Source organism: Coloeus monedula, assembly GCF_965178545.1.
Source record: "Coloeus monedula genome assembly, chromosome: 3".
Lineage (NCBI taxonomy): Eukaryota > Metazoa > Chordata > Aves > Passeriformes > Corvidae > Coloeus > Coloeus monedula.
The window spans coordinates 96,415,962-96,443,225 of NC_138783.1; the positions used below are offsets into that span (position 1 = coordinate 96,415,962).

At 36.6% G+C, this 27,264-nt stretch overlaps 1 protein-coding gene across 1 annotated transcript in view; it reads right to left on the bottom strand.

Moving 5' to 3' along the window:
• PRKX (protein kinase cAMP-dependent X-linked catalytic subunit) overlaps nt 1-27,264 on the bottom strand; it is a 52,165-nt gene that overhangs the window by 24,515 nt on the left and 386 nt on the right. Inside the window, exon 2 of the mRNA XM_082278320.1 lies at nt 1,968-2,136. Within this exon, the coding sequence (XP_082134446.1) occupies nt 1,968-2,136 (169 nt within the window). The remainder of the gene's footprint in view (nt 1-1,967; nt 2,137-27,264) is intronic.

Here is a 27,264-nt window from a genome sequence, read left to right on the forward strand (position 1 = left end):
TAACTGAAAACATAAAAACCAGACCACACAGATAACATACTTTAAATGCAGTAACTATAAACTATAGTTAACTAATAAACTAATATAAACTAAATATAAACTAATAACTATGAACTATAAAGTTTCTTCCTCATTTTTTGTTAAACACTTATAGTAACTAACAGAAAAAAACCCCAAACATATATTGGGCAGGGGGTAGCTGAAAAAGCTTTTAGTGTGTGACAAAAAGCTGCAGAAAGTGCTATTTGTCATATACTCTAGTGATAATCATCCACAAAGGCTTGTTTAACCTAAAGCACATAAATATTGTTGTGACCTAAATTTTAACCACCTCACTTTAGCTACATTGCTTGGAGTCTCCTCTGCCAAGGAAAAAAGGCATCACATGGACAATTACATGAGCACAGCTGATGCAACATACCATTGGACATTTCAACAGAAAAGGCAGAGCTCTAGAAGACATGAAGAATATTTGCCTTGCACACAAACTGAACTATTTGAGTTGCATCCCTTGGCAACTCAAAAAATCTGTTATTTTGTAAATAAGGTGTGAATGAAATCCAGGAAAACTCGCCTGTTTGGATTTTTGATCACTTCTGTATGAACATGAATCCTCCCATCCCTGTCTCTGACATCTCACCCAAGTTTCTCCACTCCTGCTGTTCTGACACACAGACCTACTGACATGGGGTTTATTTGGCAGTTTCCTTGTTGGTTATGGTAGGGTTTTCTCTTAAAGAATTTACAAATGTACATAGATAAACATAAAACATCCTGTTCCCCCTGTTCCATCCATATTTCAACCCCTCTAATCAGATGTACTCAGCCTCTCCATTTTGCTTTCTTCCATGAATCTCAATCTCTGCATACTCTAAAACTCGTCTTACTGATACTACGCCACACACAGGATTTCTGAACACTAGCTGGAAACTAACAGCATCATGATGCTGGAAAAAGCCAACACCACACCAGGGAAAAAGCCTCCTCCTGCAGGGCTCATTCCATCTTCTGGGTGACTACCATGCTGTTCCTTCTTCTTTTCCCTCTGACACTTTCTTAACCCTGGGAGGAAGCTGCACTCCCTGCAGCTAGATTAACTAAGGTTAATTTTGTCTAATTTTATGTAAAACTGATTAAGGCAGATAAATGGAAACATATCTTGGTTAATAGCCAGCCCTGTATCCATGCATGAGAAAATATAAATGGAAATTAACTCTGCAATTACCAGACGTTTCATTATCCCATTAACAGATGTGGACTCAGACACACAAGAAGCACTGTGGTGCTGTGAACAGAAAAGTAGGATATGTTCTTTCTCTCTTTAACAATGGGACCATTGGGATCATTAGAATTACCTCAATTCCACAAAAAAAAAAGTATTCTTCACGAACTGTGTTTAAATCATGCTTCTCAATAGGTTCCATCACTTACAATCTCAAATACAGGAATACCAAAGTCAAAGAAGTGCTGCAGTTATTTAAACTCCTTAAAAATAAAGTTTACAAAAGTATAGTTCACTTAAGTTTTAAAAAACTAGATATTTAAATCTAGGAATATCTTCATCTATTTACCAGTATCTACAGCACATACATGTGGAAATACTTTCATCACCATTCTAACATCAAGAATCGTTCTAGAAGTCATTTTGATGAGCCAGTCCTAATAATTCATTAGCATTTTCCCCTCACTTCAAGAGAAAATGTCTCTTCTGCAGTGGGAAAATAAGAGAGAGAAAACACCTTATAATAAATTATTGTTTGAATGTTTAAATTATGCCTCTCAATTTTAAATTCTTGATTCTTCTAAAATACATACTTTATTCCAAAGTCTATTTTAATCTAGATTACATAACAGAAATTAAATGCTTGATGTCAGTAAAGTAGATAAGAACTTGCAATGAGACTCTGGAGTAATTTAAAAGCACTTTCTGTATGAGTGAAATGAATTTTAAAAATACAACAACTTACAATCTGATCAAAAATGGGTGGTTGACTTCTTTTAAGACAGACTTTTCATTGTGCACATGTTGCTCTTGCTTCAGTCGAATGACATCAGGAATGCTCATAACTTTCAGTGCAAAGTAACGCTTGCCCATTTTTTCTCTCACCAGATGAACACGTCCAAAGGTACCTGTGCCTGAAAAGTTGAAGTAGAAACATCAACTTACTGTAAAAAGGGAAAAAGAACAAAGATAATTTGCTAAATGAAAACACACAGGAACTCCAATTATTCAGGTGAGGAGATGATAAACGTAAATGCACACGGAGAGGTGAAGTGATTCAGTAGAATAAGGAAGTGATGGGAAATAATACATAAAATTTGTTGATCCTCCTAAATATAAACATTTTTTTTAAAATCTGCTTATAGCGCTCAGTGTCATATCACTTCAAAACAGTAGCTGTCTGCCATCCTTTTTTTTGTAGTTAATGTATTCCTTTTCCAGTTCACTCTAAAAACTAAAAAAGGAAAATCAAAACGTACTGACTTTAAAATAATGCATTAGGCATTTCTCTGTTCAACAGTCATTAAAGTTTCTTTAAAGTACACTGAACTCAAGACAATTGTATGTAAGTGAACTGAGTATCTCTTTTAGTTTGAAATGAAAGCTAAAAGTATCAGATTTAGCCACACTGGTATTTGTTGTGCAGCACAGTGTTACACATTTGAAGATGAACACACATTTCAGCTCATTGGGTGGTTCCTTGTTTTTCTGCTCATTAAACAATGCCATGGAGGTTCCATTACAACAGTGCACCAGATATTTTTAATCCTATTCTCAGACAGAAATATGTGCCACTATAAAGGACACTTGGCATTCAAACCAAGTGCCTAACTTGTAAAAGGTCACTTTCTCCAGAAAAGTCAAAAGCTTATACTTAAGCTGACAATCATCCTCCTCTTCTTTGCCCATACCCTAGAGAAGGCAGCACACAGACCTGTTACAGTATTATACACTGGTTTGTTACTTGATTTTGGATTGTGTTGATCTGTTATGATCAATTTATAGTAAAAACAATTTCCTAGGATGTGTAACAAGTATAGGGAAAGGAGTATGTATGTGAAAGGAAATATATTTTTGAGTGGTAGGAGAAAGAAACAAACAAATGAACTTCTAAAATTGCATTACTGGGGAGATGAGAAAAAACAACAGAGTTTTTGCATCTGGTAGGTTCAATTTATGCTTGAAGTACTTGTTTTCTGTAGGTGTATTCTCACCTAAAACATTTTGTTTTATTTAACAGTTTTCCTTTCCAGTCACTTATAATATTGTTTAAGACACAGCACTTACTAAAAACAAAATACTCATCTTACAAACTAAAAACTACCAACTCCAGCAATCCAGTTTTACAGAATGTGCAGCTCCACTAACAATACAGCTTTCAAAGCCAGTTTTTAAGCTAAAACTTCTCACTACACAAACACATCAAGGATTACCATTGTACAAGCACAAAAGATTCTATCAAAGAAGTTTTACATTCCCACCTGTCCTGAGTTACAGTTCTTTAACCATGAAAACTGTACATAGGTCTCAGAAAAAGCCTGCTGTTACAGCAAAGTAAACCATCAGGTTACCCTGGAAAATTTATCAGGCAATTAAATCCTTTAACAATGTAGTCACATTACATGACCACACCTGTAAATTTCATTTGCTCAGAGATGGTCTTCTGCAGTATAAAACAAAAAAACCCAACAAAAACTCCAATCAAACAAACAAAAAAACCCAAACAAAACAACCAAAAAACCCCCAACTCCAAACAAACAGACAAAAAAGGCCCAAAAGCTTCCAAGCAGAGGCTTCTGTTCAAGTTCCTTGAAATACTGATTATTGACATTTACATTGAATGCACAGACAAATGAAATTAACTTGGGTTATTTCTGAATTAGGAGCTGAAATTTAAATTCTGAGTAAAAACACTGTGAAGAATAACTATAATCATACTGCAAATGAACACCATCTTTCAATTTTAAAACTTCCAAATGTGGACTCAGGGAAATTAACAATACTAACCCCATAAGCAAATGTGGTTTTACATGCATTTTGATACTTCTACGAACAAACTGCTTCCACAGACATATTCAACAGGTAAGTCAAAAGTGAACATGTATCTAATTGTTCCTAAGTCTCTAGAGATTACATGTTTCAGGACTTGTTCTGCTTGTTCTAGAAATTTTTATTTTAGAACGCTTTACTTTTCCTTATGATATTCGTTTAACTTTACAAGCCACTGTTCAGAAGTACCAGCAGTAATAACAGAAATCATAAGTTCCATCTATATGTCAGGGACCTATTTAGCAATAGTTCTAACTTTGGAAACACTTCCTCCTTAAAAATGTCTCTGCCAGGAACAGCAAAGCCTGGCAGACTGTTCCAGAATAGTGGCAAGGACCTAATCTAGAAAGCCTCTGGGAAAACCAGAAGACCACACACAGGCAAGAACAGAGAACCTCCCTAACCAGTTTTATTGTTGAACTGATCCCAGGCAGACTTTTTTCAAACATCTTTAGCACAGTTCCAAGCAACTATGAAAATCAAGACAATACAGACCAAGAAGCCCTCTAACATTTGCTTTCAGACATCTCCTCTCATAATAGGTATTTTCTCCCCATCAAGTGTTCTCAGAAAATCCATTAGGCCTGCATTAGCTGGCAGTACCCAGACACACACCCACCACTCTTCTGTGGGACTAATTGTTACGCTTTTTGTTTCGTTTTATGCCTAGCCAGTCTTCAAATAACCAGATAAAGTTTGCATACAAAAAATACTGTAATTCAAAATCTCACTTCAAACCTGCTCATACTTTTAGCCATTTCTGCAAACATTTTTAAGATTTTCTTCCTTGCCTTGCCTCCATAGGGAGGAGGGAGAAACAGGATGACAGTCAAGGTGGGAGGCTGCAACAAGATGTTACTGTGGTTGTTTAGCATAGTCAAGAAAATCTGGTTTTTAAGAACATGTCGCATTGTGACTAGGTGGAAATTATGCCCCTCAGATTCATAAAAAGAAAACTCAAATCCTGAAGCATTCAAGTGGCAGTACACAAGGTAAAGGCTCAGCTCCATAAATTTGCAGGAAGGTTTCTGGAAGCAAAAAAAGGCAGCGTTATTAGTCTTCCACCAAAGCACCACTGCGTTCTACCCTCTAGGAATGAGACACTAAATTCACAGAACAATTTCTGTTAATCCCTATGAAAGAACTTGTCAACTTTTTCCCCTCATCATCTCAGAGTTCAGCTGTGTGAACCGATTAAATTTGACCTTTTGTGACAGATAACTAAACATTCCTTAGGATTACCTTAAAATGGAAATATTCTCTTGTCCATAAGAATTAAGAGAAATCTTGCTTACAGATTTTTACATTAGTCTAATGACGTTTATTTAATATTTGGTTCAAACCAAGAGAACTTGAGGGACATTCTAGATTAGTCCTGGGATCTACCAAGTACTATCCTGCTGAAGGAAGAGCAATGGCTTCATACACTCCCTACATACATAATCCTACCTTTCTGTTTATTATAGTACATACTACCAGAGTTTCAGAGCAAAAATAAAGCACCTACATGAGGAAATCACACCTCAAGAAAACAGCTGTTCTTACAAAGTCTGAAGGCAGATTTGTAATTTGCACAGGCCCCTTCCCCCTGCTAAGTCCTATGGCAATTGAAGATCTCTGGCCACCAGTAACAACAGCAAGCGAAGAGCGCCTGTGCTGTTTTCAACACAATTCAGGATTTTCAGGACTAAATGGGCAAACAGAATAAAATATGCAAAATGCTAACCACTAATCCAGTAAAATCTGTTTACAACAGAAACAATAAAATTCTTGGATCCCACTGCAAATTTTATGTGGTTGCAGAGATTGAAGGAATGCCAGCAATCTTCTCCATTAGGTAATCTTCTCATGTTAAAGAGAGGAGGCCAAAACCTGCAGAGGACCAACTTGGCCTAGGTATCAAACACAAGTAGGGTATTTTCAGTCTTACAGAACAAGGTGGATACCCTAATACCATGCAAAATACCATAGCCAGTTTCCAAGATTTTGTTCTCTTTGAAGCCTAGCAGAAAAGAATAAAGAATGTGGGAACATTTCTGATGCAATTTCAGATACTTTTGATGCTAGGTAAACCAATCCTGCAACTTTTGATCAGCTAAAACAATTGAGTGAGTAGTCATGTAGTTACTATTTTGCTATTGATGTAAATGACTAATTTAATGCTAATCCAATGCTCTTCTTTATTTGCTCCCATTAATTAGACCCAGCTATTCCAGCTTCCCATCCTTTGAATCCCCAGTTCTTCCTTAAAACCAAGTTTGCCTTGCTCAGATAGTTACCATCTGTTTTAATGAAGAATAAACTAGGTCATGTGAGCTCTACGACCCTGAGGGCTGCTTTCTGAGCCCCAGAACGGTTAGCCCTGACTTCAACAGATGCCTACAAAAAACATCAGATGCATTCACTTTTATTTACAGTTAGAAGAAACATTTCCTACTGTGATGAGTATTAGTCTTTATTGATAGCCACAAGCACAATACACTTAATTCTGTTAAATATCAGAGATGAACTAAGTGAATTGTATCAGATTACAAACTCACTACTGAATGTCAAATTTTGTCTGCCATTTAATCTTTGTCTTGTTTTGGGATGGAACTTGAACAGGCTAGACTAGGAAATGGGGGTTGTCAGTAATTCTTGACAAAGAAGTGGAAAAGTGGCACAGCAAAGGAAAAACAGCCTGCCCAAACAGACTGGTAATCAGAACATTAACACTTGGGAGAAAGATCTGGGGAAACCACAAGGCACAAGCAACTGCGGGCTTCTACAACAAAAGATGTGGTTGGCACATGAACAGGGCAATTCAAAATGAGGATGATGATTTTGGACATCACAGTAGCCAAGTCCACATTTTTACTAATGTTTCAACCCATAGACCAATGTCACTGAAAACGCCAAATTCAGTGTCTTCATTGATCTGCAAGCCAGCTGTGGATTGCTCACTGTAAATCTTAGACCATTGCTTTTATAGATCTGCATTACTCTAGAGGGTTCAGATCTAACACTGAAAAATATGTCAGAGAAATAAGAAAAGTCAGACGAGGCTTTATAGGATGCCCTTTTTTTGTCTAGAACTGAGCTTCTCACACTGCTGAATAAATGAAAGAAATGTCTGATCACAATTTTTGCAAAGCTTTTTCATATCCTTCAGTGATATGGACTGAAATCAGACACAGTCTGATTAAGATGTTAACAGCATAGAAAACAGAGATGTGTGTGTAGTGTTCACACTGACAGCCCTGCCAGAGGAGCTTGCTTCTATGATGCTTCTTATTCATCCGTTGTGCTATGAACACTACATTTCCATTTACATCAAGAACCCCTTGAATAAAGAAAATCTGTCTGCTTAGCAACAATGAGAGCAAGAACACAGCAAGAACTATGCCCGTCACATTCCAGGCAAGATCACTGGATTACCTGTTCTAAAAATTTTACTGGCACTGGCAAACCAGTGGTTTTCTCTTCTGTTCTGGATGATAGCTTCACCCCTTGCCAAACCAACTGAAAGCTCAGTATCATTAATTCTTTATCCCAGCTCAGTAGAACGAAAAAAAAAAAAAAATTAACCATGCATGCTCCAAGTACAGCCTAGCTTTTGACTCAAAGGGGATGCCGTAAAAACTTTCCAAACATCCCAAAGACCTGGCAATTTCTAGGTTTCTTCTTACTTGGCATACAAGGAGCCTGCAACAACACACCACTAAAACTACATTTCACCACCAGGAATTCGGTTTAGTCTCTTTTCAATTTCACACAAGATTTAATATGCCAGAGAATACCAAAAAGTTGTGTCAACAACTCTTGTTGTTAACCCACCATTTAAATCTTTCTGAACTACAATCCTTAAGAACAAAGGACATGGGAATCACCAGGCTAATTAACACCCGTCAGCAGAGTTTCCTGTTTTTCACACAGTTTGGAGAAACGTTTTGATTTCCAGAAGGTGCCAATCAACTGAACACCAATGATGCAAGTTCCTCTGTAATTTTGGGTTTTTGATTTTTTTTTTGCTCACAAATTATTGTCTCTCTACAAAACTATTGGAATTATCAAGGCGTCGTTAAGCAAAACAAGCAGAATTCTTAAAACTTTCTTCTGTCTCTTTATTCTATCTTTCTTTTAGAATACTAGGGACCAATAAATACATGAAACCAGAAAGTATCCAGATTGCTGGTTACTCTCAATTTCTAAACAACTCTTAGAACACTGATTCTAAATGCATCTCCCTTCTCAAAACTTTTAACATCCACAACCTTCAGAACAATTCTCATAGAACTGGTATTTCCCTACTTGGTTCTTCAATGGTATTTTTGCAACTCTTTCTTTGCCTTTCATGATCTGCAATTTGTGACGCGCTGACAAAAACGAGATGAACAGATGAGTGGATGATAAAACTTTTACTCCATATTGAAACTAGGACATTGCAAAGTAATTATTACTCCTATTTTTACCTATTTAAACATTACACTTGAAGTATAGATAGGTCACACCTTGAAAACTGGAGTTTTTTATAAAAACAGCTCAAATAGAAACCTTGAAAGCTGAACTTCTTTTTCACCTAGAAACTAAGTTTTATACTACTTGCTGAACTAAATTAAGGAGGCCTGTGGAAACAGCTTATTTTAAATGATACCAAACACCAGCTAAAAGTGAAGCTTATCAGTCTGTACTAATATAATTTAAAAAATCAGCCTATCATGTTTTAAAAGACAAGTATATTTAAGCTAAGAATGAGGTACCTGTCTGGCTAGTAACACATGCCAAACTAAAACACTAGAAAGCATTACATTTTCTCTTTCATCTGGTGAGAATTTCAGGTAATTAAAGCATTAACAAAAAGTGCCACATTTTAATAGCAGGAAGAGAATCCGTAAATTGGAAATTATACTAGAAGACAGTCCTTTTTTGGAATTTAAAAGGTTATGTCATTCAAATCCTATTCACAGAACTGATTTTTTCAGGTAGGGAGAGGTTAAAATAAGCACATGAACTAAGAGCTTCTCAGAATGTAAATATTAAAAGGAAGAATTTTTAACCTATGGTTTCCTTCCAAATAATTTCTCAAACAACAAAAGCCAGACATGCAAACCCCACACCCAGCCTTCTGTACATTAACTGATGCTTAAAATTCCCATCAAGTTTTGAGTAATTCAGGACTCTTTCTAAATAAATATATGTTCAAAGTTAACCTTTTCTAATGGCTTTAAGTATTTAAAACCACTATGAAACAGCATCCTTAAAATGAAATCTAACACAAATGGACATTTAGGCTAAAAGTTACTATATTTCTATTTAATTCAAGTGTGTTACACTTCCATTTACCACGAACAAAACGGGACACAAAATAACCCAGACTCAGGCAAAAAGAAGGAAAATCAACAAGATGAGTAAAGTACTATCCCAGGTATGATAAAATCCCAAATTTTAGTCTACAAGATTTGTCGTGTTTAAAAATTGCAATAAAAATGTTATGACAGAAACATTTTATAATACAATCCAAAGTGATGAATCTCTCTTCAGATACTGTTTGATTTTGTGTCTGCGAAGAGGTGTGAGTTGTGAATATATAGCTCCTGCTTCTTGAGCTGGAATCAGTACTACACTCAATATTTTGAATTGGATATCCCAGAAGCAGTCTAAGCCAAAACAGTCTGTCTTCTAATTTTCTAGAAGGATGAATAGCATGCAGTTTACCGCTGGTAGTACATAAAGAATCACTTCCAGTAAATCATTAACACACCATTTTCCATTTATTCTGTTCAGTTAATGAGAAGTGTTTCCCAGTGATTTTTTTTCCCCTTCCAAAAAAGGTAAGTAGGGAAAAAAAAAAAAAAAAAAACCAACAACCTATGCAGGGACATCTTATACTGGAAAAATAAAAAGCTCTAAGTGTCATTCTCATAACCAAATTTTTACCCAAGAGGACAGTAAAGCTCTCTCTCATCATTTATCAGCACTTCTATCTTCACCTTCAGTTTCCCTGGTGACAGGAAGTATTTACAGAAGTGTTTTGGCTGGTTGCTTTACTCAAATTCAGCATGAAGAAATTTAGTTGGTTTTCCACCAAAAAAAAGAAAAAAAACAAAACCAAAAAACAAAACACCAAAACAAAATAAAACAACCAAAGCTAAACAAATTGTCATGTCACAGCAATTACAAGTTTCAGCAGACTGAAACCCTTTTCAGGTAACTTCAACTAAAAGAAACCATCATTAAGGCCTTCAAAGTTCAAAAGCACCTCTGTAAAAGTTACACGACTCTTCAGGTACTTGAAATATTGTTCCAACATCTTTTGAACTGTCAGTTGCTGCAGTTGAACATACGAGATCACATATATTGTCATGAAACAATTATACACACGAAGCTTACAATTACACCCAAAGAAAAAAAACCTTAAAATAAAACGGGCCAGCCAAACAACTACAAAACATGGCTGTGCCCAAACCTCATGCTTTCATCTCAGAAAAATAAATAAAAATAAAATTTTGATGACTAAGAATCAAACCCTAATGCAATAATCCGTAAAGGATTTAGAGGCACTTAGTCCCAAAAAAAGTTAATGCTACGCAGAATCTAATAAAAACCAAATCCATGCAACAGCACAGATCAAAACTTTAACAGCAGCCCCCTCAGAATTAGGTAAGTCTAAATAGGGGCATTTAGTAGGTATCTGATTAGCCACCTTTCTTTTCAACCCAGAAATATGTCTCTTCATACTTGTATACGATTTTACACAATCATCATCTTTTGGTCTGTCCTGCAACTCAGCTTTTCTGAAACAGCTACTTGCTGCAAGTCAGTCCCATGTTAATGCAAAGAAAGCAGGAGGCTTAATATCCTTGATAGCGTCCTTTTAAAAAGCAAACAAAAAAAATCTTGTTAAAGTACAAAGGTTTATTATTGCTGACCCAATGTAATAAAAGCCACATTGTTGGTACTTGACCAACTTCCTCCTTCTCCAGTGCTGGACAGAAGCCTTTGAGGGACTAGTACCTCTTATAATACATTCCTTTCAATTACATTTCACTTCCATCTTCCCTGAAAGCAGTGCTAAATCAGACACAAATCAAGAGAATGTATTCCACACAGTGTGCAAAAACTGTATTTTTAAATACTTTTCTGAAAGATTGTCTATTTATTACTTAATATGTATTACAGTGATAGTAAACTATAAGACTGAAATTATGTTGAAGAGGTTCTGTTGAAGACAGATCTAAGACTTACACTTAAGAATTTAAATGTACTCAGGACATTTTAGTTCTCTCATGTGTTTCAGGAAATGGATAAATAGGCAACTAATAGAATAGTGTTCCAGGATTCCCTGTGATTTTCTGTGTTATCACATAATTAAACACAAAAGGTCCTAGTCCAGAAACACACTTTCATGTTTGAGAACACACATACCATCACAATTGAGAGGCAGCTGGAAAGGCCAGGTTGAAAACCTGATACACTAATATTCAGAAAGCAAAATGAAATCAAAGTTCAGTGGTGGCCAACACCTACTTTTCAATTTTTTTTCCAATCCAACTTTTCACCTTCATTTTCCAATTTTAAACTGACCTAGAGCTAACTCAGGATATGGAAAAACAAAAGAAACAAAACCTCTGGACATTCCCACTGAAGACAAAGCCTAACCACTGAGTGGCAGTTAAGGACCTCAAAACATCAGAAAGTTCAGTTTTCAAATTGTATCTTAAAACCTTAGGACTGGTATTTTTGAAAACTGGAGTGCTTTCCACTTTCAAAGACAGATTACCACAAAGCACCATTTAGTTCGTACCATCTTCCTCATGGCTGGACATCAAAAGACACAGTAAGCATATGCTTTGAAAGAATGCCATTATTCTCGGCCTGCTCCAATGTATGGTGGAAACTTACAAAAACTCTCTGTAAAATACAAAAAAAAATGAAACTAGCAAAGTTGCAGGCTAAGAGTATACAAGCTGTTATTGTACCCCAAACACAAGGTGAGAGACAGAATTTCTCCCATCTTTTAAGCAAAGAATCAACAGCCTCCCCAGACACCATGAGCAGGAATATCTTCACTTACTGCACAGCTTAGCTTTGGACCAGCCATGTGGAATCCCCTGCAATTCAACAGAGGAGAAAAAAGGTACTTCTATATTCAATGGAGTGGTTTTACACATCCAATTTATGAACACAGAGGTACCTATTTCCCTCTGTTGACTCTACACACGTAGGTTTGATAGCCGTTTACAGTGCGTAGGTCTACATTCAGACAGAAGAGATTAACCTGAAAGTTACATGGTCTGATAAGTGATTTACATGGTCTGATTTCATGTGGGATGACATGGAAAGGACTGAAACAGAATATGCTAATTTGTACAAGGAAGTATATAAATTCATGAGGTTTAAAAAAGAATTGTTGGCAACTCAATAAATTCTTCATGCTCCATATCATGAAACCTATGCCAAATGATACCTATACAGCTTTATAATCTTCAGCACTCTTACCTAAGAAAAACTTACTGACTCAGTGTCACAAATGTGGTATTAAAAATGTCAGTTCACTCATCTAGCTCTTTTTCAAAATACTGATATAGATTAAGTCTGCACACAAGAAAGGATACAGTTTGTACAAATAATCACAGTTCAAACCATATCCAATTTGCAAGCTTGAATTTCTCTCTATGTTCTGTAATCTTACATATGTTATTCAAGTTTATACAGCACAACAGTCTTAGAAGGTATTCAAAACATATTCCTCACACTTGAGCTATTATGCTGATAGAGAAAAATATTTCTGATGTAACTATGACCTTTTCTAAAAATTCTGTTTAGTATGATCTTTGTTTTGAATGGATTGTAGTGAAGTACTAGAGATTTTATTATAATATGCACAAATGACTCAGCATTGTAACCATAGCAAAAAGAAGTGCCTTTCCAAAAGGCTGAAACAATGCCTTTGCATCTACAAGTTATGAGCAGTTGTTGTGCCACTACTATCCTGCATTCTAGCTTCTGTAAATGAAGTTTTACAAAACAAAATCAAACTACAAGCCCACAAGAATTTTCTCCTAAAACACTACCTCAATCTGGAACAAGCACTGCAAATATATTTATTTTTGGTTAAAGGTTAATACTCTGAGAATTCATGAGTGGAACAAAATATTCCTCAAAGGGAAGGCTTTGTTTATATTCAGAAGGAATATCAACTGATATTCCTAAGAGAATAACAATGCCTTAGGTATCTAGAATTTACTTCGTGTGTTCCATTACCTTTCCAAATTCTCACATAGTATACCTTACAAAAATTAGTGTCACTCTGTACAAGGTAAGGTGATGAAATCACCATTGTTTGGCACCAGAATGAACATCACAATATTCTCCACATAAAGAGCTATTATGCAAGAAAGAGGAAGTAAGTCTAGAATATCCAAATAAAGTTATATTTTATATGGAACTGAAACAAAAGCCCTAACACAAATATTAAGTTTCAAAATCCCAGTCTACAAATTCCATTCTCAAATATCAATTAAACATTTCAGAAAAAATCTTGATAGTGCCCAAGAATTACATTACTAATAGAATTAAAGACTGAAAATATCACTTGTATTAATATCTAATGTTACTGAAGACAAGCCAATGATAATTTAACATTTAAATACTCTATCAGAAAAGGACCATGGTCTGAATTTGTCATGATGTTCAGGGTTGTACGGATCAGTCACTGTTCTTTCTCTGCAATGCAGAAAAATAAGTCTAAACTTAAATTCTGTTCTAACTTCATTTCACAATGTGAGTGAAACACAGAATGGATATATTAGGTTTTTTTCTATTTTTACAATGCAGTTCCCTAATAGGAAAGAAAAGCCACTCTACCGATCTCCCATAGTTTCACCTTCCCCTGAGTTTTATGCACACACTTTCCTTCCCATATTAAAACTGGGATCCAATCTCTCTCCATTATTATACCTCTAACATCCTGCCCAAAGAACCCATCCAAGCCAACAAATAAGAATTTAAATAGAACACTGTACATAACTGACATTATTTAAATCGACCAGGATGAGAACATTTGAGAATTTATGAAAAAGTACACCCTAACAATCTACAAGTAAATTCCTTTCATGAAACAACTCTGATTTTCCAAATGACTCATAAGAAACTAAGTCTGCAAGAAAAGAGAAAAAGAGTCAATACTGGAGTATGTTTCAGAGGCTAAGGCATATATCGTAACAATATCATTAATTCTGCAACAGTAAGGATAGACTTTTTTTGGCTGATACCTGATGGCATTTCTATACTGGACACTGTTTCTGTACAATCTTTCCTTTTGTTCTTCTTTAAGCATAACATCATCTGTGGTCCAATATTTATTTTCAAAAAGTTTGTACTAAACACAGTTTGCAAATTTCACACATCTGAAAAGACAGGTGGAAAGATGCAATATGTCATGAACAGGCAAGGATAGAAGTGAACTCCCTACACAATACATTTTTTCCCATGCAAAAGGAATATTGACGTACAAGGTTATAGAATGTATCTCATTTGCAATGACTATTAGCTGTCTCCGAACAGGTATATTTAAAGAGTAAATATATATGTGTAATAAAGAATTTATCAGATTTGAAATTATTAACAAGAAATACACACTTGCTGCCTGGAAGGTCAACCACATCCTGGGCTGCATCAAAACCAGTGTGGGTGAGCAGGTCAAGGGAGGGGATTCTGCTCCTCTACTCTGGTAAGACCCCACTTGAGCAGTGTACAAGTTCTCAGCACAAGAAAGACACAGCCCTGTTAGAACGGGTCCAAAGGAGGAACACAGAGGTCATGAGAAGGCTGGAGCACCTCTCCTGTGAAGACAGGCTGAGAAAAGGCTGAGAAAGCTGGGTTGTTTAGCCTGGAGAAAAGGCTCAGGGGAGACCTTACTGAGGCTTTCCAGCAGTTAATGAGGGCTAAAAAAACCAAAACCAAAACAAAATAGCTACTTTTCACATGGGCAGATAGTGACAGGACAAAGAAGAATGACTTCGAACTGAAAGAAGGTAGGTTTAAGCCAGATGTTAGGTTAGATTACTCAGGTTGCCTAGAGAAGTTCTGGACACCTCATCCCTTGGAAGTGTTCAAGGCCAGGTTGGATGGGGCTTTGAGCAACCTAGTGGAAGGTGTCCCTGCGCACAGCAGAGAGGTTGGAACTAGATGATCTTTTAGGTCCTTTTCAACCATTTCAAAGCATCCTCTGATTTAATGAATACTCAAATCTTGAAAACAAAATCGAGTTCACTTTTTTTTTGTAAGAATCAACTTTTTCTTTCAGATTTTCTGTTATTTCACTCTGCTATCCTATGTATGTCTTCATCATACATCAAATTTCTTAGCAACATACACTTACGTAAGTAGAGATATCAGTATATAACACATCTATACACATGCATCCATTTATCCAAACTCAGCTTAATTTATTTTGTTGTTTACTGCCATAGTTGCTTCTTACTTCTACTCTACAATTCTCTCACCACATACAACCTCAGAATTACCTGAACCTAGTCTGATATACTTAAAAAATGGACCAGAGTCTGCAGTAAAGGAAGTAATGAAGAGCAAATTCAACACCACTTTGATAGGATAGATTAAATTACAGCTAATTGAATTAATGAGCTATAGTTCACACACCAAGAGTACTTGATTTGCCCTTTGCAGACTGTTTCTCCAAAATTGAAACATCATTGCTGTCACTCAATATTATACCTGACACAGCACACAGCTCAACAGAAATGTATTTTAATTCATATTCAATTTAAAGAAAAAACAGTTCAATATAATTTATAATTCAGGATTTACATGTAAAGGAATAGTACACAAGCTCAAAGCTGCTAAAATTAGAAGGCAGGGACATATTTAAGGATCAGAAATAAACAGAAAACCAATCTATCTGGGCCTGCTCATCAGCTCGTATTTAATTCAAATCAGTTGTAACTGAAAGCTATGGGTAACCTGATTGTTATTATACTATTATCCATGAACACTTTTTACAAAAGGTGAAGCATGTTAAGTTTTCAGTAGAAAAGCCAAAAGGTGTACTTCTTCCTTGAAGACAGATTAAATAGTCAAACAAGAAAAATTATCAGGCATATTAGGTATTTACTGCTACTGAAGCTTGTTTCGGATGCTTGCAGATTTCCTAGGAACAAGTAACAGTCTCAGAAGACAGGACAGAGACTGATGAAATTATTGTTTCATATACATGAGGTCCTCCTACATCACTGATGGAAGAAGAAACCAGCACTGCACTACACAAAATACACCTCCTCACAAGGTACCAGAAGAAAGCTGTGCCAACAACTAATAAAATTTCATACTTCTTGACATAAAAACTAGATGTTAGCCTTTGTGGGACATGCCAGTAGACAAGCTAAGTATAATCAATGTTTAAAGAGTCCCTAAGCACCTGTTTTCAGGATAGTGGCCTTTTCAGTCAAGTTTACTTTCAGTCTTTAAAATGAGATCTGTGTATGACATGCAAAACTACTTAGAGATGACTGTACTTTACGGTAAATTATTCAATAGTTTCCACCCCACCCTCCCCCCCCAAAAAAAAAAAAGGATTTGTCTTGCTTATAAAACATAACAACTATACTGTGGAAGGCTCTCCAGAGCAAAGTGATCAAACCCAGCATGGCTTTTCTCCTTCTCTTTGCTCCCCCTTCCCCCAAGTGACCTTGCATTTCTAGATGACTTTTTTTTTCTGTCCTATTACTACAATCAAGAATCGTATTTCAGAGAAGCAAAGGAGGCCAAGCAACAAAGTTGTGTTTGTTCTCAAACAATGCAGCTCTTAACATTTCTATCAAAAATGAAAGCCAATGGACTAGAAATCTCAACTATCATGGGAGGATCTGGAGAGCTGAATCTCTCCATAGCTATTACACCCAGCTGCTAATAGAAGATTTTTTCCCCCTTGCCCAAATATTTTAAATGCCAAAACATACAAAGATTAGAGAGAGGTTTATCAATATATTTTATTACAGGACATAAACCAGACATATTTCATGCAGGAGTGCCCAACTTGAGCATATCAGAGAACCCATTAAAAAAGCACCATAGCTGACTTATTTCCACATGAATAGATGACATTGCGCACCCAGTATTACCAAGCAAAAACTACAAATTCAGTTACACTTACCAAATCAAGAACTAATGACACCAGTTTCTTCACTTACAGTCATACAGAACACCCAACTGTGCTCCTGGTTACACTTTCACTCAGTTCTACCAGTTTTGCACTGAAAAGAAACAATTACACCGGAAATACAAACCCACCTAAACAAAATGGAAGTGTCTCAAAACAGCATTAAGCCCCCTCATCCTACCTTTTTTTTCCAACACCACTTTTAGTAGGAACTCCAACATTCCATACCAAAGACACAGCCTCACCTATGCATTTATCTCCATTGCCTGCCAGCCTTCTCTTACTATGTATTTACTTTAGTACGTCCTCATTTCACCAGGAACCCTCTTTTTTGAAATGCAAACAGCAACCACACAAAGTCAGCAAAATTCAAAAAGAGTATTTAACACAGAGGTGTACGTCCTCGTCTCCTAATACTATGCCAAAGCATTTCACTTGCAATTAAGATCTGGATTCAAAGACAAACTTATCTATATTGCAGGCTTTTATCACCCAGGTACACTCACAGGAAACTCTTAAAGCAATGTGAAAGAGGCATACACTAAACTATGAAATAAATAACTGTGAAACCAACGCCTGCTTTAGCTTTAAGTTAGCTGGGTTTACCTGCCAACCTGTCAGGACTAACAAAAAAAAAAAAAGACTGCTTGCTGAGACACCAGTTAATTAGTCACAAAACCAGTTGTCTTCCTCATTTATCATTTCACAGTGTTGCTTCTCTACTTACGATTAGTGTGTATTTTAAGCTCTTCTCAACAGATCAAGAATTCACCGATAAGAAACATCACTTGCACACATATGTATTTCATGTTCAAAATAATTCTAAAAGAATTGTTTTCACAGAATTATCCCACATCAAACAAACCAGACAGTACTCTCTCTAATCCACAACCAACAATAATCTAGGAGCACCGAAAAATTTAGGCCTGCCTAAGAACCAAGACAGCAAAAAATTATCACCACTGCCACCAAAATAAATCTTTTAGCTTACAGTAAGTCAAGTGTTGCAGATAAAAAGTTGAGATAAACCTAGAAACTCCTTACTTATTAGAGCAAAGAATACAGTTTATTTTATTACATACTTAACATGGATAGCTGTCACAAGCTTTACAGCATCAGGATTGGATGTGCACCAATTTGTATATACTTTTCAAGTGATCATTGTATAAAACTGAACGAATGTGTAAAACTGAAATGAAAAAAAAACATTTTTAAAAATATCCTTTTTTTCCCCCCAGAAGAAATATATTTTCATGTTTTTGAAAACATTTTGTATTAACTGTTAACTCTTTTTTCAGATTCTTCTCAGTTACTTTTGTTTTCCGTCTAATGGCTCTGTCTTGTAGAACACACTGTCTTTCTCACAGCTTCTTCCCAGCTGGCATTTGTAGCAGAAAAAAACAAAACAAAACAAACCCAACTTTAATCAAGAAAAATTTTCCATGAACAGATCCAAGGAACCACTGCTACTCACTGTAAAAACTCTAGAAGAGATGTACAAAAGCTTTCAAACAGAGTAATTTGAATTAAGGTGCAATACTGGGAAAATTTTAGTAATGTTTTTTAAATTTATTGTAAGCCAAATTCCATTATTTCCAAATACATAAAAGAATGAGCAATTTCTACAAATACGGGAATTGAACTGTGTCAATTACTATACAAGGAGGAAGAAAAATGTTGCTACTTCACCATAAATTCTAAATTCACCATTTCTGAGTGTGACAACTGGCTGGCCTAAATAAAGACATAGTGCCAAAGTTTTTACAGGCCTTTGAAAGTCACAAAAGTCAGGGAGCATTTAATGGCCTCAGAACACGAACTCAACATACTGACATGCAACCCGAAAATTTTTCATAAAGAGGGGACAAAAATCCCAGTTTAGAAATAGACTGACCAGCACTGTCCTCATTGTTCTCCAGCGACAGACAACAAATTATCCACTAATCTTCCTGACAACAAACTAAAATTTTACAATGCATACTCTGAAGTTATTTTTGGCAAGCCACGCAAATTAAAACTTTACAGGCTATCATCTCCTGCACCCAAGAGCTGTAGGAAGCCACTCCAAGCTGGGAGGGAAGAGGTCTGAGGCTGGAAGTCTGTCATCATTTTAGGGGCAGGTGGCATGAGGAGTCTGCTATTATAGCACCCAGAAGTTCAATATGAACACAGTCAGCCAGCAGCCTCTTCATTTTTACATTTGCCATCCATATAGCTATTACAGTGCATCCTCATTAGCAGACCAGCCAAGGTAAAAATCTTATACCCAGTTTAGCCTGTTTTTGGAAGAGTCTGTAGAGGGATAGCTCTCTTAACAACTACCTAAATCATTTCAGAGCATTTAATTTACTGACTGGAGCAATACCTGAGAGGCATAAAAAGCAGTACTAACTAGATACTTTGTTTCCATCCAGAGAGTACCCTGCACCTTCAACAATAATGGCAGAGTCATTACTATTAATATTTCAAATTGCTCTAAGTCATCATATTCACCAACACAAACAAAACAACACTTTAACAAATACCAAGAACATTCTGTATGAAGCTACATTTTAGCAAAGAACCATTCCAAAACTCAAAAAAACACAGCATAGTGGACACCTTAAACTGTCACTCTATAGGATTTTGGTAATCCGCCATTACCTCCTTGGTAAGAATCACATAAAGAAGAAGCAAACAAACAAGAAAACCAACCAAATAAAAAAAAAAAAAAATCCCACACATTGGCACCTTCACCTGATTTCCTCTTGTATTAGACAATGTCAGAGGGTCTATAAATCGCATCTTCCAGGCAAAATAATTTACTGCATTGTTAGCTTTAGTGCTTTTAAAAATATGCCTTAGACAATACCAAGACTACATACAAAAAACGACACATGCCTAAGTTACAGGTTACAACTACTAATACTTGTTTATACTACATAGCTCTTCTGTTTTGAGTTCCCTTTCTCCAGTACTTCAATAAGTACAAAATATAAATAATTACACCAGAATATACAAATTGCATATTAGAATCAAATTAGCAACAGGTACATGATCTTCCATGAAAAATTAGTTCAGAACCAATCCTTTAAGGAAGTAAAATAAAATCCTAGCTTAAAAATTAAATTTAAAAACACTCCTGCATGCTGTAGGTACTGTATGAACTGTTTGTAGAAAAAAGATCTGATAAGTGTGATAGCCATTAAGAAGTCCAAATACACTGACAGAAAATGAGCAGAAGACTTAGATATTCTCACTCTTCCTCTATCAAGCTGCAGAATGGTAAAACTTACAGTTTATGAGTTAGTATAAACTTAAATACATATGTGTATTTATGTACATAATGTATAATCCAATTGAGAAAGCTGTAGGTAACATTCAAACCAAATATCCGGTAAAGAAACAAGAACAAAGATTTCACATAAAAATTAATCTCTTGATATACAGACATGATAGCTTGTTGGCATAAGGGCTATGAAATACTCTCCTCACCAAATAGACAGTCACAAGACAGAAAATCAGATACTTCGGGAGCAGTTCCACTGACCAGATCAACCCAGCAGACAAGTCTAACATTCCATCACCATCAGCAGCACACAGAAATAGGTTATACCATACAGCTCAGTGACATGAAAAGGATGCTTCCTTCATTGAACTTAGTGTGCTTCAGTTATCAATAAATAACACAAACACATACACAATTAGTCTGATTTGAAACATAAAGCAGACCAAATGGTTCCCTGGAGAAAAACAACAACACATTTACACAAAAGTTACTGTCAATCAATTAACGGACCAGCTAGCAACTGATTCAAGCTTGGATGTGAGTGAAGAAACTGGCCAGAAGAAAAAGGATAGACAAATGAAAAGTTTTCATGACCAAATCCTACAGACTGTCATCTTTGATCCACTCCAGTATTAAAAATAAGGATAAAAAATCCCCGTATTTTATACGAAAAACTGAACCAGTGCTCTAATATGAAGTACAAGCAGTCTGGTTCACAAAGTGAACATTCTTAGCAAAGAATGTTGTATCATATACCTCTCCCTTCTTTATTTTTTAAAGAATGAAACCAGCACTTGTTCAGTCATTTGAAAGACAAGTCTTCCTATGGGAAAGTAGAAACAGTCTTATTTTGAAAACTGCTCTACTCTAACACCTAAATATCCCAGGTGCACACTACCACACAGTACCCAGCAAAATTTACTGTACCAATTTCAAGCTACTAAAAAACGCTCTAAAACATTGCAGAGATAAAAGGATGCTTTCCCAAGAAAAGATAACATGTTAAATTACTCCTCAGTAGTAAAAGCTAATACTGAAAATGTTTTACACTGGTAAGTGTCAACAGTAAGGGAACTATACTAAGCTAAATAATTTGGTTAAAAAGAGCTTATGCCCAGACAAAACCTTGGAAGGTAAACACAAGTTCCCATCTGTTACTTTACAAAAATTCACTCTTCATTGCTGTATACACATCTATGTCTCCCATAATAAACAAAAGTGGTATATAAATTCCACCACACTTGGTTTTTTTTCTTCAGTTATACTGCCTATCACCCTTAAAAGTGGACCAAACCACGATTAAACACACTTTAGGAAGGGATTTGTTTCACTAAGTTTTCATTATATGAAAGCCCAAATATAAAGGCATTCATTCCAAAAGGCTGCTCTCCCTGTCCACTACAAACAGTCCAGACGTACAAAGTCAGGAACCTAAACGCAGAAAAAATTGAGTCAAGTCCTAAGAGCCTACATGCTTTCGCAACACCTAGTACTTTAAAGTTCCTGTTTCTTCCCACTGAAGAAGAAAAAAGAAAAAAAAAATAGTTAAAATCTATGCATCTCTTCAGGTTTCTTATCTTCTTCAGTTTGGGCTGAGACACAACACTTAACAGAGGAATTTTTCCGAAGTATTTTCACCTGGTACATTAGTTTTATTTAAGCACAAACTTGGCAGGGGAAAGGTACAGTGTTAGGTGCTTTTAGTTTTGTGGGTGAGTTTTGCATGCTTCTTACTTCTGAAATATTAGTAGTAGCTGGGTTCCAGATTATTTGATTATTTGCATTGCAAAAGGCACTTCTGGGCATCTCTGGGCTATTTATAGGACTTAACAAATTACTTATCTTCAAGAAGTGTATTCGAATGTTGAAGCCTGTTCTATAACACACAGTCAAATTCACAACATCAGAAAAAGAATGCTGAATTTCTTTCTGCAATCAATTAAATATCTAAACTAGATTCAGATAAAAGAAACAGGTGACAGGCAAACACTAACCATTTACCTCAAGACTGATTTTAAACACTGAAGATAGAAAAGCAGAAATGTGAACTTTCAATTTTCACATGTTCAGACTTCTTCCATACACTCTCACTTTTCTGACCTCTCTGAAAGATAAAAGAGAATACTTGTTTCAATCCATTTTCTTCCAGCCTAAAGAGAACAAGAAACTTATGGGAAGGGACCTGTTGCTGCCTAATCCACAATAAACATTATGGTATTGAAATTCACCTCAGCAGTGGATGACAGAAAAAGCAAGAGAAGAAAGCTCAGTCACACCTGGTCATTTCTCTCTACAACACCAGCTATAACAATAATGATTTATTTTGGGACAAGTGTCATTTTGTGGGAGCGAAAAATGAAGTAAGAAATACAGAGAGTGAAACCAAAATCCAAGTCATTTAGCTTTATGACTGAAGTCTCAAAGACATTCAAACGAAACGGTGAATTCAGGTCACCACTACAGTCACAACATTCAGACCATGTTTTCTTTCAAAACTTGTGGTATTTAAGAACATTGCCAAGTAAAATCATGGATTATTATTTATCATCTCAGTATCAAGAGAAGGTGACAAAACAGGGAAAAAATGCTAATATATCCCTTAGAAAATTTAAAATAGGTGACAACTTTGGTAGTGAAACCAAAAATAACACGTGGTAAGAAACTGAACTAATTTAAGCCTCCAGGAAAAGGAAAAAAGACACAAGTGTTCTTTGCTTGTAAAGAACTTGGCTACTCTGGGGCACAATTTCTTACTTAGACAATACTCTGGCATTAGACTACAGCTGTGCACCTAGTGTCCTGCACCTACAATGCCACTTGAAATGTATTTGGCTAGCATATTACGTGTGTGAACATAGAGAAATTAAGTATTTTAAAATACATAGCACCTCATTTTTCCCATGAACTTTTTAAAATTTTCCCATGCGCATAAAAATGAAAACACTGGTATGCCCAATTTTTTATTCTGCATTTGTTTAGTGTAAAGCACTTCATGGGAACAGTAGTTTAAAAGAATCTTTTTGCATAAAAATGCTCTTATTAAAACATTTCAATCAATTGAACAGATTCACAAACCCAAATTTATATTTACAAAGCCTGCTATGGAATTCATTGCACTTTGAAAAGTGGGCAAGAAACAGATCTCAGAGGAGAGAGGGCAAGAAAAAATTTGTCATCTTCCTCCTCCTGGTTCTCTTCCTTCTACCTTTCCTATTACCATGCATTTCAATTGGGAATGTAACACTTCTCCCACCTTCACCTACTCAAAAGTGAAGAAGTACTTTCTGGTTTTCCTGTATTACTTATTCTAGCTTCCCTGAATTACTTTTTCATTATGGCATAATTAAAAATTTAGCATCTCCATTTCACGATACGTGTCAGGTGTCCAACTGCAGGCACTCTGCCTTCTGGAACAGGAAGGTTGCCCATATTAAATTCTCAACAAAACCAAGGATGATTCACAAACTATGCCACTAGTGTTGAGAGTCTCCCTCTTTCACTGACCAGACCAACAAGAAGTTTGAAATGAGTTCAGATAAGCATGGCCCATGAACTTTCAATGAACATGGTGGTCACGGCATATAAATTTTTGCTTCTGTACAGCACAGAACTAACTCAATCTTGGCACAGTTGAGCATGTAAATTAACTGAGATTCACGGAGTATTTCAGCCTGGCCTGAACAGCAGTTTCTAAGTGTGCTGAGCAAACATTTGTATTTCGACCTCTTTTGAAAGGAAAATTAATTCAAAACAACCAGGAGGACAACCAGGCACCTTCAACAGCTCCAGAGCAAGAGTGTTCAACTTTCATATAAAAAGACTAATTAAAAAACCCATACACTTCAAAGGTTCAAAGACACATTTTCAACCCCTCAGGAAGTACCCCTAAAGAAATATTTTTCCTGTTTAACTTCTCTTAGTGCCAGAAATCAGTATGTGCCCCAGTCTTGTGCCCTCCCCAAAGCCGTGACTCCACTTTATCAACTAAGCATTAAGGAAGTCCACTTCAAAGCAAATCCAGACTCTGCTCCGATTGCCTTTTAACAAAGGGCCCACAAACAACCAACAAAAGTTGAGTCCTGGGATGTTTGGGGGAGACAAATGTCCCCTGAATCGTTATGCTAAACTGTACTTCCCTTTTGCCCTTCCCACCTTCACAATATGTTCTTTGCTAAACCAGGCACACCAGAAATCACAGAAAACCCATGCAATCCAGCCTGCATTATGGCGGTCAGGTTAACAGAGAGATTTTAATTCTCTGAGACTATGAAGGATACTTAAAACAGTAGTTGCTATATTCAAAGCAGGTATTCAACTGTTGGGTTTTTTTACATGGATTTTATTGCATCCTCAGAGAGAAGCTGGATAAAGTCATGGATGACTACAATCTCACAGACACCAACATACTCTGTTACCTTAAATATTACTCATAAACAGCTGCAAGAACATGGAACTCACCTCCCTATTCTGACACTTTCTCAAGCTGATAGCTTCCACAGCCATAACTATTTCTAAGCCTGGGTATATATACAAGCAATGATTCTAATAAAGGAGATACCAGAACTTCCTGTTATGTAATTTCTGGGTATTTCCCCTCCCATCTCCAATTATCTCAGAGCACACAGCCTTCAAGAACATCAACACAAAGAAAACAGTTACCCTTACCAGAGCAGTCAAACTGCAGACAACTCTAAATTGCTGTAGTGAAACTGATGACATTAATCCCATCTATTTGTGCAGGGAGATCAAAATGGTGGATAAGGTAATACAGACTTAAACCACTGCTAAAAACAACTCTAGATATACTCTTTCAGTACATGTGATATCTATCTACAGTTTACTTAACTAACTGAATTTAAAAACTTAAGCCAAGCAAAAAAGTTTCTCAGGCTAAACTACACATCTACTCTACTACCCTGCAGTATTTTGCTTTATTTGATTTAACCTGCAGCCCATTTAAATCAGGACTCCAATGCAGCATGTTAGCAGGTGCACACAGACTTACTGACTCAGATCCCAGATGCACTACAGAAGCATTAGCAGGGCACTGCATCGTTTATAAACTCGGCCACTCAGAGCAGGTATTCACGTGCTCAGTCTCAGTATCGCTTTGAGGCTGCTATATTGCTTCCTGGTCAGGAGCAAGACCCTCTCACAGACTTCTACTGAAGCACGCAGGTATATCTTCAATTCATTTTTCAATCAACTTACAACAAGCCAGCTCAGTTTCTTTGACAAGGTAAGGCCTTGCGCAGTTTCATTCCTTTCCAGTTTTGCATTTTGTCTTTATTCTCTCTATAAAACGACTAATGACACAGTTCAAAAGAGATGCAAAGAATGGTCATCTTTTCAGACAAAGCTATTAGAGAAAAAAGAAAAGAAAAAATCAAGCTGGGGAAGTCAGAGAATGAAGGGAGACTATGTATTCTGTCAGTGCCTAGACAGGCAGCTATCTCCTCCTTTTACCTTTTATTTCCTTCTATGTAACTTCATAACAGGCAGTCTCACTTTAAGTCTCTCTTTAAATCCTGTGGAATCACAATTTTCCCTTTCCATAGCCTCTAAAGAGCATCTTAAAGAACACTCTAAAAAAGGTATACAGTATAAAGCTGACACCAGGATTATTTCCACATTTCTTCACTGGCCTCAGGAATATTTTCATGAGTACTATGTCTTCTTTCAAAATTACTATTTTTCTGTAATCTGTATTTCACTTGAAGTCTTAATCTGTAACTTCATCCTTAAGTGATGACTACTGTATCCACATGGTCATGATGTAATGAAGAAAATCAACCACTTCTGGAGGAAAAAACCCATCACAACCCTTTCAAGAAGTCTCTTAATAATCTCAAATAATTTATCAGTAAAATGCCTGCCCACGTTTCAAACTGGAATATTATCTCAAAACACAACGCACTTCAAGAGAAGATAATGTGTTATTCACTGATAACAACACTCTTGGGCCTTTCCAATTCCATTTTTAAAGCCATCAACTTCACTAATAAAGGGTTTCTATCATACCTTTTTGGCTGAAGAGAGCTTAGGGGAAATTAAGATTTGCATCACATTATTTACTGGAATAAATCTATCCATAATGATTTTACAGTCCTATAATGAAGAAGTGAATAAAACTTCCATGTAGTTGAACATAAAAGCTTTTAAACCAGGTGCGAAAACCTTCTACCAAAATTCAACACACGCAAAGCATCTTTGTATCAATATTCAGGGCAACAGCATGACGCAGGTTTGACATATGCTCAGCTGCATTCGGCTAACCTGTCTGATCTCTTCCTGGCCCGGCAACTAATTTATATGATGAATTTTTAATCATGATGCAGGTAAATGAAGTTAAACCAGATAAATTGGTTTTATACCAAAAGGTCTTTTAGCTTCAGCAGTGGCAGTAGTCATCTCACAGACAAGCTAAGCCCAGGTCCGGGTACAGGCTTGCTCTACCGCAGATCCCGCAGCCGGAGCCAACGACATGGCAGCACCGGGGCTATACAATGCCCACAGCCCCGCAGCGCGGCTCCCAAACCGCGCCGAGGCTGCGGCGCGTCCTCCTCCGCCTCCCACAGCCACCTACAGCCACCCCCAGCTGCCCTCACACCGGCCAGCGGTGGCGCGGCGGGAGAAAAGGGAGCGGGGACGGGGGAGCAGAGCGGGGAGGCGGAGGGAAAAAAACACAAAAAAAGAGGGCGCTGGGGAAGGGGGCCGCTGGCTATTGGGGCACCACCTCCCGCCGGGCACGGTCATAGGCACCTCGGCAGCTCCTTTGTTCCCCTC